Genomic DNA, 18862 nt, shown 5'->3' on the forward strand with positions numbered 1-18862 from the left:
AACACAAGGATGGTGAAATAAGCTTTGAGAAAGCCACAGCAGTTACACAGACCCAGGATATAGACAAGAATCATGGAAACTTCAGAGCTCACAGAATACAATGAGCAAACTCAAGATAATCATTTGTTCATTCAGGATTGGTCACCTGTCCTATATGTAGATTTTAACATAGCAATCATCTCAAGTAAGAGTGACAAATTCCATTTTTTCTAGATTGAATCTCTGACAATCTGAGATCACTGAAGCCTTTAAAACGAGCTATGCACTAAATTACATCAAAAATATTAAAAGGATATGTAACATCTCTAGTTTTTCACCTCAAGAGGGACTTTAAGAGACACAGCTATTGTTCTTATTGCTACTATATTTTATAGATTTGACTAACAGCTTTTGATATTGCAATTAATTCTTTTTTATATATAAGATAATAATCTTTTACATTTACTTATTTACTTTTGAGAGACAGACAGAGAGAAGTGAGAAGGGGAGGGGCAGAGAGAGAGGGAGACAGAGAATCCCAACAGGCTCTGCACTGTCAGCAAAGAGCCTGACGGGCTTAAACTCACAAACCGTGAGATCATGACCTGAGCCGAAATCAAGAATGGGACGCTTAACCAACTCAGCCACGAAGGTGCCCCTTGCAATTAATTCTTTTTAATGAAGTTGGGCCAACAGAATGATTAAAAAGTAAGAAAGATGATAAAGATCATACTCTTTGTTTTATAATGAGCCAGCAGATACTATGAAGAAAAAAGAGAGGAGACAGAAGCAGTTCCTAATTTGGGCCATACCACTTACTTTCCTACCACAGTTTACCTTCCACAGTCATAGAACACGAGTAACTAAACAATTAAATACCATGTGTTCAATATATGCAGAAATACCTTTCTCTTATAAAATACTCAAATTGTAGCAATATTTTTAAAAATCATGTTTCCTTTTGCAAACTCTTCTTACATTTATACATGTCAAAGAAAAATATCTGTTGTAGAATCCTACCTGTTGTATCAAGACCCCTAAGTTGCCCATGAACTCGATGAATGTTTAACTTGGCTGCAATTTCTTTGCCTTTTTCTGCTCCAGCATTTGATCTGAGAGATCCAGATGACTGAGGCTGCATCTTAGTGGCATGGACATACCTATCAAAATTTGATGTTCTACCAGGTTCTGCATTGTTTGAAGTCTCTTCAACCACACCTCTTTATGGAAAAAGAAAAAAAAAAGAAGTATGACAGTTAACATGTAAACAATATAGTTCAGTAAAAACATTTAATAAATTGTTTTTAATTCCACTGTTTTAATTAAACCAATATTCATAACAAATTTTTCAGTGTTTACTGAAAAATAGTATGTGTAAAACCAGTATGAACTTTTAAAAACCTACTTTGCATATCTATAAAGTGTTATTTGAAATTCCAATACAAATTTTGAGTACTGGCACCAGTTTTCAGAAATATATTAAAATGATGATTGTTTCTTGCTTTTACATCCAACAAGAAAATTATAGCTCAAATTAATAAATTTTACCTGTTCATACGAACTTGTGTAGCAATTCTGTCAAAACACAATGCTACTAGAGAAACATGAGTCACGCTTTTATTAGGAGCTGTACTTGGAGATTCTTCCACGGAGGCTTGTAACAAACATAAGTTTACCTAACACAAAATGTCATAAATTTCAGAGTTAAAAACTTAAAAATTACCACTTAAACAAAAAATATACAAGAAACTGAAAAACTACTGTTAAGAATCATGTATGTATGTGTCTGATAGACTCTCATAATCATAATTCAATTCTTATTGGATGGATGTGGAATATTTTATAAGTATTACCCCATATTCCAATTAAGTAAACTATATTAATTTTTCCATTAGATCATCAAAAAATAAAATATATATATTTTTGATATAATCTATTCTACCACCATTCAGCTTAGTTAAATACAAAGGATAAAACCCACCAAAATGTTTTCCTCTTTCTGGAAAATTTTTTAAATTGTTACCTTTGGTATGCTAACATTAGCCTGAAGACCTTTAATTGTTACATTATCTTGCTTCATTATAAGATTTGTCTGTGCTTGTCCTTGGTTAGTAGTTCCAATGGTAGTATGTTCAGTTTTTGTTCCTCTAACATCTTGTTTGGAAGATAGCTAGAGATTAAAGTAGAATTATTATTTCAGAGAACTTTCATAATTTCCACATCATCCACAATTGAAACTTGTTTATCCAATGTGCTCCTTTATGCCCATCTATATGCCAGCTGCCATCCACTTTAGCACCCACACTCTTAAAGTCCAAACCTTAGAAAAGCTAGCAACACTACTAGCAGCTTCAGGCCTGAAGAGAAGTGATATAAAATAAAGTGAAAACACCCTACAGAGAAACACAAAAAAAAATGGCAATAGGTATTATTTTAGAATCAGTAAAATGTATTAATTTAAGAACAGATTTGGTTTTTGATAATTGGCTCCTTACTGGCTGAGGATATTTTCAAATTTCTTTTGATGTACATTCATACCCTAACTACCTGTCACATGAAATGCCAATATGTTTTGAATAACTGGATCATTAAAAATAACCAACCTCACTTTATCTTGCCTCTAGTCTCTAGCACAAATACGACCCAGATAAATTTGAAAGTCAAATGGAGAATCACCATGATATGACTGCTAAGAAACTGGCTCAGTGGCTAGAACTACAACATAAGTAGAATATCACACACCAGGAGATGATGACTTAATTCACTGAAGTGAACAAAAATAATCTTGGGGCACCTGGTGGCTCAATCCATTAAGCGACTGACTCTTGATTTCAGCTCAGGTCATGATTTCATAGGCTTGTGAAATCAAGGCCCGTATTGGGCTCTGCACCGACAGTGCAGAAACTACTTGGGATTCTCTCTCTCCCTCTCTTTCCTTCTCCTGCTCATGCTCTCTCTTAAAGTAAATAAAATTTACGGGCGCCTGGGTGGCTCAGTCAGTTAAGCGGCCGACTTCGGCTCAGGTCATGATCTCACAGTCCGTGAGTTCGAGCCCCGCGTCGGGCTCTGTGCTGACAGCTCAGAGCCTGGAGCCTGTTTCAGATTCTGTGTCTCCCTCTCTCTGACCCTCCCCTGTTCATGCTCTGTCTCTCTCTGTCTCAAAAATAATAAATAAATAAATAAATGAATGAATAAAATAATAAATAAATAAAAATAATAAAATTTTTTTAATAAATAAACTTTAAAGTACTTTTTAAAAAAAGATTCTCTTTCCCTCTGCCCCTCCCCCACTTGTGCATGTGTGCCCATGCATGCACGCTTTCTCGCTCTCTAAAAAAAAATAAAAATAATCTCAAAAATATTAAGACACAAGTTATCTAATCACAGAGAAAAGTCAAGATACTATGCAGCTTTGCCTTCTTAGAAAATCAACGTACCAGCCTGACAATTGATTGCTCATTCACTTAGGACCAAAGTTCTTTAGGAAAGGCTTAGAATTAAGTTACTTCTGATATAAAAGAAAAAATAAAGCTAAACACTTTAATAAATATTTAATTGCTATTTATTCACAGTACAGTTATATATGGTATCTCTTAAGGAGCCAATAACATACAAAGACTATTCAGAAATGTCTATGGATTTGGAGTGCCTGGGTGGCTCAGTCGGTTGAGCTTCCAACTCTTGATTGCAGCTCGGGTCATGATCTCACAGTTCATGAGACTGAGCCCCGTGGCAGGCTCTGAACTGAAAGTACAGAACCTGCTTGAGATTTTCTCTCTCCCTCTCTGTCTGGGCCCCTCCCTCATGCTCTCTCTCTCAAAATAAATAAATGAACATGTAAAAAAAAAGTCTATGTATTCCAATTTAAAGGGCTAATAAAATTTTAATACATGGTTTTTTTTTTCAAGTTTAAATATCATGTACACATGAAGAGTATTCAATTGGCTACACTCACTGAATAAAAACTTTCTTACATTTTCTGAGAAGGTAGTCTTGCTATTTTGGACAGCTTCCCTGAGGACTTTGGCATGGAGATCATCTACAATTGCAGCTGGATGGCGGGTACTAGCACAATGAACCATCGCTTCAATATATCTGAGGGAAAAAAAAAAAAAACAGTAAATGAAAAACTTAAATATCACTTAATACTACAGTCTAGTTTATCTAAATAGGCCCATTATGTTCCACTATAGATTTTATTCGTGTTAGTTTTGTCTCCTTTGCTGGGCTATAAGCTCCTTGCAGGACACAGAAATCTATTATTTCCCCTTTTTCCTTTCATTAAGTAGATACTAGTAAGAATATCAAACATACTAATTAGTTCCTGGGTGTTACATTTTATGCTCATCATCCCAAAGTAAAAAAGAGAAAATATAATGCAATATAATTATTACAATATTGCAATATAATTATTTATGCTGAAAAAGTAACAAATGATAAACCTTTTTAAACATACTTTCATCTTTGTTCAATCAAAATAGCCATCATCAACAATCTTCTTTATTAACACATACACTAATCATATCACATACACTTATAATTTTATGAAATAGTTATATTTGTAAACAAAAGTAATACCTGTCCAAAGCTTCAGCCACCAGGGGAGTCAGAACAATATCAACAGTCCCTTTTACTTCAACTATGGCTGTGGTCCTGGTCTGAGAGACTGGTTGATCCAGGGTCCACTCTTCTGTTAATGTTTCATCATCTGTGTTATCAACAGTTTTCTTTTCCAGAGGAGTATATGGTGTACTATACAATTTAACAAGCAAAATACAGATTTAAAAGATCATGAGAAAGAATAGAACTTAAAGTTTCCTTAAGATGAATGACCACTCAAATGTACGTTTATTTCAACTAAAAATTTCATGGAATTGAACTAGATATTTTATGTCCCAAATGCTTTTCAGAGACAGGACAGGTGAGGTACAAAAATGAAAACTGATCAAAGATGGTTAATACATCAAGTAAGAAAAAAAAATGTTGGTATAGTTATTTGATGGGGCTTTCCCAAAATATGAAAACTACAATACTGAATTCTTGTTAGTTCCCAATTTTGATATGCCAAGTTATGGTAGGTCTAACATAGTATGTCTAACAGAAATGCTACAGGCTGCTTATAAATGTTGGCAAAGCCATGACAGACAACAGAGTTGAATTATTTGTGGTAATTAATTCACAAATAAAATTTTTTAAAAAAAGTTCTAGAATTAATCTTCTTTTTCTTTCATTTTCCCAAGGCTTTGGACAATTCCTGACACATGATAGCCAATGAAATATTATTTGTAAGAATGAATAAATCAGCTGGAAAAACAAATGATAAAATAAGATGCAAGGCCAATTATTTATTACTTACAAGAAATGCAACTGAAGTATAAATACTATAGACATGTGGAAGGTAAAAATAATAAGAATAATGGAAAAAGATACTCCATGAATATATTTGTATCACAGAAGCATAAGAAAGCTGAGGTGGCTGGATTAATATCAAAGTGGACTTAAAAAAAAGAATTACTACATGAGCCAAAGAGGATATTCTGTAATGATAAAACAATGTGAGCAGACAGAACAATGTGTAAAATCTACTAAGAGTTTCAAAAAAGTTAGAGAGGGAGAGAGCCAAACCATAAAAGACTCTTAAAAACTGAGAATAAACTGAGGGTTGATGGGGGGTGAAAGGGAGGGGAGAGTGGGTGATGGGTATTGAGGAGGGCACCTGTTGGGATGAGCACTGGGTGTTGTATGGAAACCAATTTGACAATAAATTTAATATTAAAAAAATAAAAGTAAATAAAAAAATAAAAATAAAATCAGAAACATCAAAAAAATACATTTAAAAAACTGACAGAATTGAAGGAAGAAATAGATAAATTGACAACTTTAGTTAAGATTATACTACTTTCCCAGCAACTGATAGAAATGGTGAACAACAAACCAGTAAGCTTAGAGAAGATCAGACAACACCATCCACCAACTCTGCCATGTGCACAATATGATTCCATCCAACAACTGCAGAAAACACTTTCTTTTCCACTGCTTGTGGAACACTCACCAACACGGAATACTAGCTAGGGTACAAAACAAGTCTCAACAAATATAAAGACCAAAATAATAAGGAATATATTATGTGACTACAAAGGAAATTAGAAATTAAAAGCAAAATGCTATCTTTAAAATTCTCAAATATGTGGAAATCAAGCACTGCATTTCTGAACAAGCCAATGGGTCAAAGAATTAAATTATGAAGGAAAATTTTAAAATAAATAAATAAAAGATAAAGTTTACAGTCAAGTAAGTAAAGAATGGTTATTCCTCAGAATAAACTCCACATATCATTAAATTACATACTTCAAACTTCAAAAGTATGTAATTTCTACTTACTTCGAAGTTGTTCCTGAAAGTTGCATTCCTCTGTCTAGTAAAGAATTAGCGGTGAGCCCCTGTTTGATAACCTAAAATAATATAAAACATTATAGTCTAGAATTTTAATATTAATTGTTCTCTAATTTTATGCTATCAACTGGTATTTGTCAATATCCAGATTACCTTGTTAATATGCTTTTCATATGTACAATAAAAATATTTAACAAATTGAGAAAGTCATAAAATATGGAATTGGCACTTTCATTTTCTGATTATTCAGACAAATGAGAGGGCAGGGCTGTGAGGATTCAATAATGATAGTAAAAGACTACATAACTAAAGCTTAAAAATAAGTGCTTCAAATGTCTTTACTCCGAAGTTCCTTTTCTGAGCTTTTCTTAAACTAATTTTAGAACCTTCTCCTAACACAATCAACTTTTAAGTGAGAAAGAATCCCAGAGAAACATTAAGTTATATGAAAAACTAGATTGTAGATAACATATAACAATTAAAATTAATAATGCACTTGGTTATTCAAAACAAACTGAACTCTTTTAAATGCTAGCCAGTTATTCAGATTTAATAGAGAAAAATGACTTTCTTATTGCCTATATTCTATTTTGAAATTATCTAAAGATATGAATTACTTCCTTGACTTATTTACTCCAGAGAGTTGATTGCCTAACCAAACTAGAAAGATTTATGCAATTACTAAAGTAATTCTAACCTCTCAGTTACTATTCTGTATGGAAGTACCATATGTTTTTTATACTGGAAAATTCATATACCAACATATTTTCACATGGAATAAAGAAAACATTTTGAAATCTTAACATGGGTCATTCATCTTGGGCAAGAAATGGCACAACCTTAAAACCAAAACTTTGTAATGGTCACTAATGCTTCTTCTTCCTTCAACAAATATTGCTCAAATGCATACATGTATTCCAACTCCATTTATCACATTTCCAGCATTACTTAAGTCCAGCCCTGTCACCTCTTGCACCAATTGCTGCAACAACTTCCTAAGTGATTACCCCACTTGTTCTCCTGCTTAATGTCAATTCAATTCTACTTAGTAGCTAAAGTACGTAAGATCACATTTCCTTAAAGTTCTCACAAGTTTCCTAATGAAATTTTAACTACTGAAACTGTGGTTTTTAAGTCCTTAATGATCTGTCTTTTGTTTGGGTCTCTAGCCTCAAAATGAGCAATCTCCCTGCTAACTAACTGTTCAGTGTGCACTGACTTCTTTCCCACGTTAGAATTTTAGCAAGGCTCATGCCTGTGCTAGGTCTTCCCATCATCAATTTCTTCTCATACTTTAAGTTTCAGTGCAAATATTACCTCCTCCAGTAGATCTTTAATGTGAATACAATATAGATAGCCCCATCCCCCATTATTCTCTTTTTGATTATCTTCATAAGACTCTTCTCAATTTGTAATCATATACCTATCTGTTTTTCTATTAACTGTCTGGGTCCCACACCTAAACTTTAAGTCCTATGTCTGTTTTCCTCATCACTGTACATCAAATGCCTGGCACACAGTGGTATATAATATCTGAATTAAGAATGAATAAATTAACATTTAGACACTTTAAATAAGTGTGTATGTTTATGTAAGTAAACACCACATAAAATTCCTAAACACTGTTAATCGTTTCATAAGATTTTACATGCTTAATTTTGGTCTTTAAAATCATTTTTAAAAAATCTCTTATAAATGTGTAATTTTATAAAAGTAGTTTTCATATTGGCTGTTATCACTAAACTTATTTTGATGCATTTTTAGTGTTCCTTTAAAAAGCTATTTACAGAATACATTACAGAAATGGACAATAACCAATTCCTGCTAAATTAGAAGGTCTCAAATGTCAAGCACATGGAATTGGATTTGCATAGAAGCAACTAGAGTTTTTTTTTTTTTTTTAGAAGCAGTTACAGATTGAGGAGAAAGAACACCAGCTATTAAAAACAATTACAAAATTTTATTTTCAAGACGTGAAAATTTGAATCACAGAGACTTGATCTTAATCTTAGAGCATAATGTGTATAGAGACCATATATTAATTAACACTGTAACAATCAAGTCTGAAACTGTTCCTTAACTTGATATGCTTAAACTTATAATACTCATCGATAACCCTTAAGATTTATTGTTACACATGAAGCCATGATTTCAGAAATTCTACCTTTCCGAGAGGTAGTTAAAATGACTGAGAGAATAATTTTGGAAACATCTTAAAAACTGATTTATCTAACTAAATGTATCAGTGGAAACTAATGGCTTGGTTTATACCTTAAAAGTTGGAACAGAAAGCTGTTCAAATGATGATGAACTTTCTTCACTGGTTGGAGTGTCCAGATCGAGGGGACGATGCAATGAGGATTTTGAGGTTCTTTTGTTAGTAGGGTGCTTCACTGACCAATTAATTACCTGAAACTGAGTAAGGTAAGTCTGATAACAGTTCATCACAGGTTGTTGAGAAGTAATCTGTTCACTCTCTACTGTTTTCTCAACTTCTACAACATACGGATGTTCTATAACATCATCTTCTCCACCTAACGCAGAAACAAATGAAGCCTGGGAAGGATGAGTTTTGAATGGCAGAGTTCGGGGATCCTGAATGCTTTCTCCATGGCCAGTAAGTGGCCCTTCCACACTGTGATATATGGAACCCCTACTGTAGTCAATCTGCTGTGTTTGCTTTTTCTTCTTTTTTCTACCTGGATAAGTTCCCGGGCCTTCATCACTGCTAATGGGCTCAAATTCTTCAGCTGCAGAAAAGTAGGCTTCACTATCAGCCATTGACATACTGGAATCCATTGATCGATACTGATGAAATGAATTGGAGTCTGCTGATGGTGTGTATGGAAATGAACCAAAACTCCTTCTCTGCTTTGGTGAGTCTAGCACGTTCTCATCACTTCGGGAGACATCACTACTAAACTGGACTCCAACTGTAACCGGCTGCTTGTCCCCATAAAAAGCAGCAGTAAGGCTCTTGGTACTTCCAAGTCGAGTGGAACATACAGAGGCTTGTCGTTTCAAGGGAGATCTCAGAGGAGACTGACCTACTGACTTTTCCTGAGTATTAGGAGACACGGGGCTATTTCCTGATATCTCTGTAGGAATACTAAAGCAGAAAGCAAAGCTATTACCATTTACTATACATCATATAAGTACAAAGAGAAGCACTTAGAAAACTCTTTTAGTAATTTTAATCATTTCTTTTATGAATAAAGGAAAATCTAAAATTTTACAATAAAATATACAAAGTAGCACAACAGCACAATATGTATTCATACCCCATGTGGTTCTGAAAAAATTGAGGCAGCTTACAGCAAAATACAAAGTATAATCTTCAATCCATATTTTGTGGACACTAATGCATTTATAACTTTTTTTTTACATCCTTTAAAAGTCTGTCCAACAAAATATACCAAGGCCTTTGATTAAATGAGAGGCATTGAAGGAAAGGAAGAAGTTACAGATAACCCCAATATCACCAACTTCAGCAACTGATGCTAGTGCCATTTACTGAGGCAGAGCAAGTTGAGCATGAGAGGTACTAGTTCATTTTTTATAGGTTGAGTCTGAGGTCTCCATGAAACATCCAAGTAAAAATATATATAAAAAAAGTAGCTGGGCCTATAGAAACAAAAGTTTTGGCTGGAGTTTCAGATTTAAAAGATCTTAATTAAAGCCAAACCATTATTGAGACCATCTAGGGAAACAGTACAGAGTGAGTAGAGATAAAGGTACAGAACAGAGTCCTGAGGGATAACATCCAACCAATGGCAGGTTGTAAGAGGAAGAGAAAGAAGAGATAAAGGGTGAAAAATGGAGGACATGGAAATAGGGAATAAGAAGGAATAGCCAAGGAGAATGGAGGAAAATCTGAAATGTTCATATCTGTGAGATGACAAGAAATATTTATTTTCATTATACTTTTCTGTATTTTCCTATTTCTGCAGTGAATATGTATTAATTTTGTAACCAGACAACAGCAAACTAACATTTAAAAATATGTTCAGGAAGAGAAAATTTTCTATAGTATGAGTTGAGAGGAAAAAAGATTTTCTTGCCAAAATTTTTGGTATTAACTATCTTACTAGGATCAGGTTTCTAAATCTAATTGAATACTGACTGACCTTACTTGGCCATCATCTCTTTTCGCACTATGCAAGAATTCTTTTTGAACCAAATGGTCATCAGCAACAGAAGAGGGACTTTCTTTTTCTCCAGCCAATAAAGGCTGTGCAGCACTAGAACTACTATTTTCTTCTGAGGAAGAAGATGAGCTATGAGATCGTAACGGTACTTGAAGACTAAGGTGCTGAGTTTTTCTTTCTACTTCTATTCCCACTGATTTGTTTTCCCATTCTTTCCTCTTCATGCCATTCACATTACCTGAACAAACAAAAAAGTAGGTTATATGAACATAATTTCAAAAGCAATTTGTGAAAAATGTGAACACTTAATCCAATTTCTTATTTTTATAAACATAATCATTTTTTACAGCAAAAGTATTCAGTTTCACATAACAATATGCTAAACACTATAGAAAGATATCTACATTAGGTATGGATCCAGAGTCCATAGTCATTGAAATTTTTCTTCCTCTTTTTTTTAACCTTTATTTGAAAATTTTCAAACTTAGAGAAAACTTTAAAGAATAACACAAAGCCACCATAAATTTTTTACTTGGAATTACCTATTTTAAACATTTTGCCCCATTTTCTCTATTATGTATAATATATACATAGTGCTTTTTGAACTGAAAGTCATTTGCAGACATTGTGGCCTTTTACCCTAAATAGTTAAATGTTTATTTCCTAAGAATAATAAATAACCACTGTATAATTGTCAATTTGATAAATTTAGTATTTATACAATACTGTTATCTAATCTGCGATGTGCTTCCCATTTTTTTCAATTGACCCAATAATGTCCTTTAAAGCACCTCTGCCCCTTCAATCTAAGATCATATATTACTGCATTCAGTTGTCATGTATTCTTTAATGTGGAACATTTCCTCAGCCTTTTAAAAGAGCCCTGTGATGTGTTATGTAAATGGAGGAGAAGGAGAATGAAAAGAGAGTTCCACAGCTGCTTAGATCCAAAAAATAAGTCTGGCCCAGTTTCTATTCTCCTCCAACCATCCCTGTGTTATCCAAGAAAGAGGAATCTGCTAGTAGGATAAAACTTCTCTCCAAGAAGAATGCAGTCCTAGATGGAATTTAAGGGGTAAGAAGACTTAAGAATTTACAATGTAAGTAATATTATTTGCTTCTCTTACCACAAATGGAAAAATCAAAGCAGTAAAAGTCAAAACAGAGTTTCATTCACTTGTAAGTGGTAGGAAACTAGTGTTCACTGACCTTCCAAGGAAATCCTGAGTTCTACCATGTGCCCTCCTTGATTCTATCCTAACACTGCACATCTATACTTGGCTCCTGGAAACTACAACAATCAGAAAGTCACATACTTACATAGTGGTTAAATCTATAGCAAATTTATAGCAATTTGTGAATTATAAGTCACTCCTGAATCAACAGGAGATACAGAAAATCCTTATTATTATACATTATAAGAGTTATAATGAGCTTTGCTTTGTTCAGTTGGAGAATTTGTTCTCTTCCCTCTTTTCCACTATGTGTAAATTCCCTGTAGATTTTCTGCCTTCCATTTGTGATGGTTAAATTTTCATCCAGATTAGAAAATCAAGCAGTGTTGAAATTAGTGCCAGCTGTAGTACAGCAGAAATAACACTGAAGTGGCTTTGATGGCCCTGATTCTAGTTTCTGCTTAGCCATCTACTTAGCTATATGATTTCATGCAACTCAGTCTCAGTGATGAGCCTCACTTTCCTTACTGTAAACAAGGAAAATATAGAGCTCACATGGAAGCTTGAAGATTAAATAAGAAAATGCCTGTGAAAACTTTTAAAAACAAACATTATTCAAATGTAAGAAAGTAATATTATAAGAAAAATGATATATTTTATTTAGCATCTTTCCTATCTTTTAAATGTCAAGAAGTTTTAATGTTTGCAGATTTTATACAATAATGTACTGTTATTGGGGCGCCTATGTGGCTCAGTGGGCTAAGCGTCTGACTTCAGCTCAGGTCTTGATCTCACGGTTTGTGAGTTTGAGCCCCACGTCAGGCTCTGTGCCGACAGCTCAGAGCCTGGGTCCTGCTCCGGATTCTATGTCTCCCTCTCTCTCCGCCCCTCCTAGCTTGTGCTCTGTGTGTCTCTCTCTCAAAAATAAATACACATTTAAAAAAAATAATAATAATGTACTGTTATTCTAGCCAAAACTACAGAAGTCAACTTTAAATAAGATGTACATACTTATGTATTAATATTTAGTGAAATATCATTAAAACGAGAGTTTGACATATGTAGCTCAGCTCTTTCCTCTAAGAGCTCCTTATACATGGGAAATCAATACACTTTCTTCCCTCCCTTTTTGTCTACAGACAAAAGGCAGTGCTGTCAATGCTTCTGAATAGATCTAGAGGAAAAGGCTAATATTAGTAAAATACGAAGACTTCTCTAAATTTCACTTCTTGACAGCATGGCAACTTAAGCAGTAAACACTGCACTTAATTGTAGGAACACACAATTAAAAAAAATCCAAAGGAAAATCCATTTGTGAAGTCTTTAGAGAAAAGATACTAGATAAATCTAAGTCTAATATACTTAAAACCACCATTTACTGCTCATACCAAACTTGTATATTTACAAAGTTATGCTACTGGATCTAAGGAAAGGTCACATTTCTCTTCTTGATACGTTCAATTTTTAGTGATAAGAGTATATTGCAAAAGTAGTTGGTAACATGAAGCCCAACAGTATAAATACTACTCTTGACAAGTTTTCCTATAAAAGTAACCTTGATAAAACAACTGTTACCTTGGAACACAGCTATTTGTAAGTGCACCTCTGGAAGCTGACTTCTAGGAAATGATATGTAATACTCAGAATACAGTTGGCTAGGAAGATCACCAATACCAACAATGGGAGATCCAAAGAGTAGGCCTACTTTTGCCTTGTATAACTATAAAAAACTCATTAGTCTTAACTGGCTTTAGTTAAATCATCTGCAAAACAAAGGCAGATTATAATGAATTCTACCTGTAAGACTGCTCAAAAAATTGAGTTGAACAAAGTAACACAGCTCTCTCAGAATGATGTAAAGATAAAGATAATAAAAGATTAGCACAAGTGACAACACATTACCATCTACAATTTTGGGAATTTCTTTAGTAATAATCCATTCTCCAGGCTGTAACAGAGACTGTCCATAATACATATCAGACTCTGCACTCGTGCTTGAAAACGCAGAACTACTGGAAGGTGTCAACTCTTCAAGTTTGAAGAAATCTAGGCCAGTTACTGTGCCACCAAAGAATCTGCAGCCACCAAGACAACCACATTTGTTCTTACACCTCTTATTCTTCAGGGTATCATCTGGCCACAAAAACCACAACCTAAACAGAACCCAAAACAGAAACAAACAAAAACAACAACATAACAAAAACTCATTAAGAAATAAAAAACTTTTTGGCAAATAATTAAAAATAAGTTAATTGTTAATATTTGTAAAAGACAAGGTAAACACAAACATAAAAGTTTATTTTTATTGTGGAATGTCTTTTTAACCATTTTGTCTTTCTTAAAAAAAAACAGTCTGGGAGGCACCTGGGTAGCACAGTTAAGCATCTGACTTGATTTCAGCTAGGTCATGATCTCACAGTTCTTGAGATTGAGTCCCAATACCTGCTTCATATTCTCTCTTCTCTCTCTGTCCCTCCCCCTTCTGCTTTCTCTCTAAATAAACAAATAAACATTTAAAACAAAAACCCAATATCACCATGGTGAGATGAAAGTAAGCAGGAACAGGAAGAGAGATGTAGCATATGCTACAAGCTACAAACATATATATATATATATATGCTAAGTGTATATATATATATATATATATATACACACACACACACATATATATATATGTTAGAAAAAGCAAATGTTAAAGATCAGACATTTAAATCCAATTTTAAAATAGCAGTTTTAAATATTTTTATTTAAATTTTATTTGAGAATATTTAAATATTCTCAAAAGGACTAAAAATTTTAAACATTAATGTAAAAAATGGACAAAACCATGGGTATAGATTATACTTAATAATTTATCACCGTTAGCACTTCACAGCCTATTTCACATGGTAAATACACCAAAATACTATAAACGTGGGACAAGTAGGAAATTATTTCTCAATAAGGCCAAAATGATGTATAAGGCCAAAATGATGCATTCTATCTTTCAGAGAAAAAAACTAATAATTTTGTAATAAGGACTTCAAATGAAGTATTAAGAATTAAGGCAATGGGAGAAAATGTATGTAAAAGTCTTCAGGCTCTGTGAGTGGTCCATACATAAGCCTGTCAGTATATTAACTATCCTCTTTCTTAAAAAAATATAATACAAATATAGGAGATATATCTTTATTCCTCTTTTTCAAACTTTAAATGATAAAACCATCTCATATTAAGTCTGTTTTGCTAAACATATTTACACGCATTATCTCACTGTCTCCTCAGGGCCCTCAAGGGAAGACAGAATAGGTACTATCATTTTCATTTTACATTCACTCATTTATATTTCTTGAACATATCTATATGTGCCTAGTATTGTGCTAGGTGAAAGTGACAGTCTTATCCATGTGAAGTTTAGAGTACAGAGACACAGACAAGCCATAAACAAAAATCTCTAATCATAAATTATACTGAGTGCTATGAAGTAATAAAAAAAAAAAACAGGGTATTGTGATAAGGAAAAAGAAGGAAACTTTCAAAAAGTAATATTTGAGATGTGAAAGATGAGATGAAATATATCAAGTTAGAAGTGGAACATCAGTCTAGAGAAGACAGAAGGAAAAATACATGAGAAAGCCTTAGGATTAGTGAAAATTTGAGGTATTACTGCAATTAAATGTTATCAAATGCAAATCACTTCTCCATTATAAAGTATTAAGATTCAGTCACTAAACAAACTATTTTAAGCACTATCAAAATAAAAGATCTTACATATTCCACACAGTTTTTACCTCATTTGTGTAGCAAAAAGCTTAGCAAAATGCATGGATTTGCTGTCATCTAGACATGGGTTCTAATTCCAGTGGTGCCACTTAATAACTCTAGGATTTTGGACATGTTAATTTCTGAGCCTCAGTTTCCTCAAATGTAAAATTATGGTCTGATATACCTAATAAGACTGTTTTGAAGATTAAATGATATAACATATGTAAAGCTCCTGATATAAAACCTGCAATACAGAAGTTGCATAACAAATGTAAGCTCCCTTTCCTTACCTTTATTATAGTTCAGTGCACTAGTTCTTAAACTTTAGCTTGCATTTGAATCACCTAGAGGACTTATCACAATATGGGGAGCAGGGCACCACCCCCAGAGTTTCTGAATGAAGTCTGGTAAGGTCTTATTATATAAATTTCTAACAAGTTCCAAGTACACACTGGTGGTGGTGGTTTGGGAAGTATACTTTTCAAAAACACTGACCTAAAGAAACTAATGACCTTTGTGTCCAGCAACTTCTCCAATTATATGAAAAAATAATATATCTAGGCCCCAAAACTCCTGGGAATCAAATATACACAAAGGCAGCCAGCCAAAGCTGAAGATCAGTGAGTTACCTCTGATACCTACATGCTAGGAGAGGCAATCACCAATATGCCTAAACATGCCTACCTGTTCTTGCCAAGAAAGTGAAGCTCTGACCGGGCCACTTCTCAGGGATGTACTAGCAGTAAACAACCTTAAAAGATGAGGTAATGTCTCATCCTGAAATAGAGCAGGCTTGCTTCCACTTACTACAAAAGGGGTAAAGGGCCGCCTGGGTGAGCCAGTCAGTTAAGCGCTACACTCTTGATTTCAGCTCAGTACATGATCCCACGGTTGTGAGATCGAGCCCGCATCAGGCACAGAGCCTGCTTGGGATTCTCTCTCTCCCTCTCTCTCTGCCCCTCCCCCACTCACACACACGCACGCGCGTGTGCTCTCTCTCTCAAAATAAATAAACGTAAATAAGTTTTTCTTATGCAATGTATGGGGCAATATGACACACTGAGAAGTTATTTGTTGTTTATCATTTATCTGAAATTCAATTTTTAAAAAAAAATTTTTTTAACGTTTTTATTTATTTTTGGGACAGAGAGAGACAGAGCATGAACGGGGGAGGGTCAGAGAGAGAGGGAGACACAGAATCTGAAACAGGCTCCAGGCTCTGAGCTGTCAGCACAGAGCCCGACGCAGGGCTCAAACTCACAGACCGCAAGATCATGACCTGAGCTGAAGTCGGACGCTTAACCAACTGAGCCACCCAGGCGCCCCTGAAATTCAAATTTAACTGGGCTTCCTGTATTTCATCTGGAAACCCTACTTTGAGGGCACAGAGAACCAATGCAAGCACATAGGACTCTGGCTAGTGCTTTTGCTGTAAGTAATAAAGTCCTTTGTCTCTGGCCAGAGGTCTTGTGTTTTCTGCCAGCAGCCATGAAACTGTGGTAGGCTAACTTGTTAGCTTGCAAGTAGGATAAAATCCCAGACTCTTCACAATTATTAACCAATCAGAGCACTGAAACCAATCTAAATGGTTGGATTTACTTGAACACCTGGAACCTGAATCACATGATGCCACCTCCTTAGCTTCATCAGCACCTTGTTCTACCATCTCAGCTAATTAGACGCAAGTGCTTTGTTCACATTAACTGGCTTCCTGAGAAATAATTATCAAAGAAATCAAAGTTTTTAAAACAATATTCTCCACACATGAGCTTCCATACTCACTTTTATAAAATGTCAGGATCTTAAAGTAACTTAAAAGATAAATGTAACCTCAATAAAAACCTCAAAAAATTTTTTAACTAAAAAAAATAGTTCTTCGGGAAAATTAATAGATAAAAATACCTAAACATTTGTGATGAAATGGAAAAATAAATGTGTATTAGGTATGAATTTTTCTGTATTTGAGAAGATATTTGCAGAAAAATCCAGATAGAGTTAAAAAAAGATAGGAAAAAAATAAGAAAATACAGGTGCCAAGGGATTACTAGCAAAAGAAATACTTTCTCAAATTAGTAAAAGAATTACAAAGGGGAAAACTGACATTTTAATATACAAAAATTAAAATCTGTAAGATTAAAAAAATTAAAAATGAAACAATTTGCAAAATATTAGCAACAGGAACTATTAAAAGGATGGTAATCTATATAAAGAGCTCTTAAAAATTTTTAAGAAATACAATATGCCAATAAATAAATATACATAGAATAATAACGTGCAATTTACAAATGAGGAAATAAAAACAGCCAATAAATACATGAAAAAAAGTGTAAATCTCAGAAATAAAGAAATGCAAAATAAAACAAAGAGATACCACGTTTTAATTCTCATAAAACACTTAAAGGGCAGCAAAGATGCAGTGAGACAGAGATACTCCTAAAAGCCACTGGGAATATAAACTGAAATAATCTTTCTGGGAAGTAATTTGGGAAGGCATATCAAAAGGCACCGTCACATCTCTTTCTAAAGAAACTATTTAAAGGGAATTTAGGGGTGCCTGGGTGGCTCTTGATCTGGGTTCAGGTCATGATCTCACAGTTTGTGAGATCGAGCCCCACATCGTCTTAGCGCAGCTGTCAGCCCAGAGCCGGGATTCTGTCTCCCTTTCTCTCTGCCCATCCCCTGTGCACTCAGGCTGTCTCTCTCTAAAATAAACAAACATTAAAAAGATAGTTAAAAAAATAAAAGGAATTTAAAGACCATGTGAGAAAAGATTTTATGTGCAAAACGTTCCTCTATTATTTAAAATGATAAATTTAGAAACACTATCTACATATTTAATATAACAAGGGCAATGGTTAAATAAAGTACAATTTATCTTTCTAATTGTGTATTATCATTTATTTGAAAGGAACTTTATAAAATTTTCTATTATTTGGGCAGATGGTTAGGGTGTAAGTTTAATACAACATGCTGAATTTTAAAATATAAATACAAGATGATCTCAAGTGTAAGAAAGATACACTAAAAATACGGGTAAGAAATATGATAAATTCAGTGTGATAAGGTTATGGAAATTATTTCCCTCTATTTCGGAATAGTTTCCTCTATTTTAAAAACAAGCTCGGGGTGCCTGGGTGGCTCAGTTAGTTAAGCGTCTGACTTCAGCTCAGGTCACAATCACACAGTTCATGGACTGCAGCCCCACATCGGGCTCTGTGCTGACAGCACCAAGCCTGCTTGGATCCTGTGTCTCTCTCTCTCTTTGTTCCTCCCCTGCTTGCTCTCTCTCTCTCTCTCTCAAAAATAAACATTTTTAAAAATTTTTTAATAAAATAAAAATAAATAAAATAAAATAAGCTCATATTAACTTTATAATGGCAGAGATAGGGATGGAAAAAGTTAACCTGGTATTTTTTTTATTTA

At 34.0% G+C, this 18862-nt stretch overlaps 1 protein-coding gene across 12 annotated transcripts in view; it reads right to left on the reverse strand.

The window, feature by feature from the left end:
• The window catches only part of KIAA1109 (KIAA1109 ortholog), a 214937-nt gene that overhangs the window by 103385 nt on the left and 92690 nt on the right, over positions 1 to 18862 (reverse strand). For all 12 annotated transcript variants that reach the window (XM_042983961.1, XM_042983959.1, XM_042983962.1 and 9 more), the window contains 9 exons: positions 13598 to 13848; positions 10500 to 10758; positions 8644 to 9481; positions 6361 to 6431; positions 4558 to 4731; positions 3954 to 4074; positions 2003 to 2149; positions 1528 to 1655; positions 1000 to 1199 (listed from right to left, as the gene is read on the reverse strand). In XM_042983961.1, the coding sequence (XP_042839895.1) occupies positions 1000 to 1199; positions 1528 to 1655; positions 2003 to 2149; positions 3954 to 4074; positions 4558 to 4731; positions 6361 to 6431; positions 8644 to 9481; positions 10500 to 10758; positions 13598 to 13848 (2189 nt within the window). The remainder of the gene's footprint in view (positions 1 to 999; positions 1200 to 1527; positions 1656 to 2002; positions 2150 to 3953; positions 4075 to 4557; positions 4732 to 6360; positions 6432 to 8643; positions 9482 to 10499; positions 10759 to 13597; positions 13849 to 18862) is intronic.

The sequence above is a fragment of the Panthera tigris genome, chromosome B1 (assembly GCF_018350195.1).
Source record: "Panthera tigris isolate Pti1 chromosome B1, P.tigris_Pti1_mat1.1, whole genome shotgun sequence".
NCBI lineage: Eukaryota > Metazoa > Chordata > Mammalia > Carnivora > Felidae > Panthera > Panthera tigris.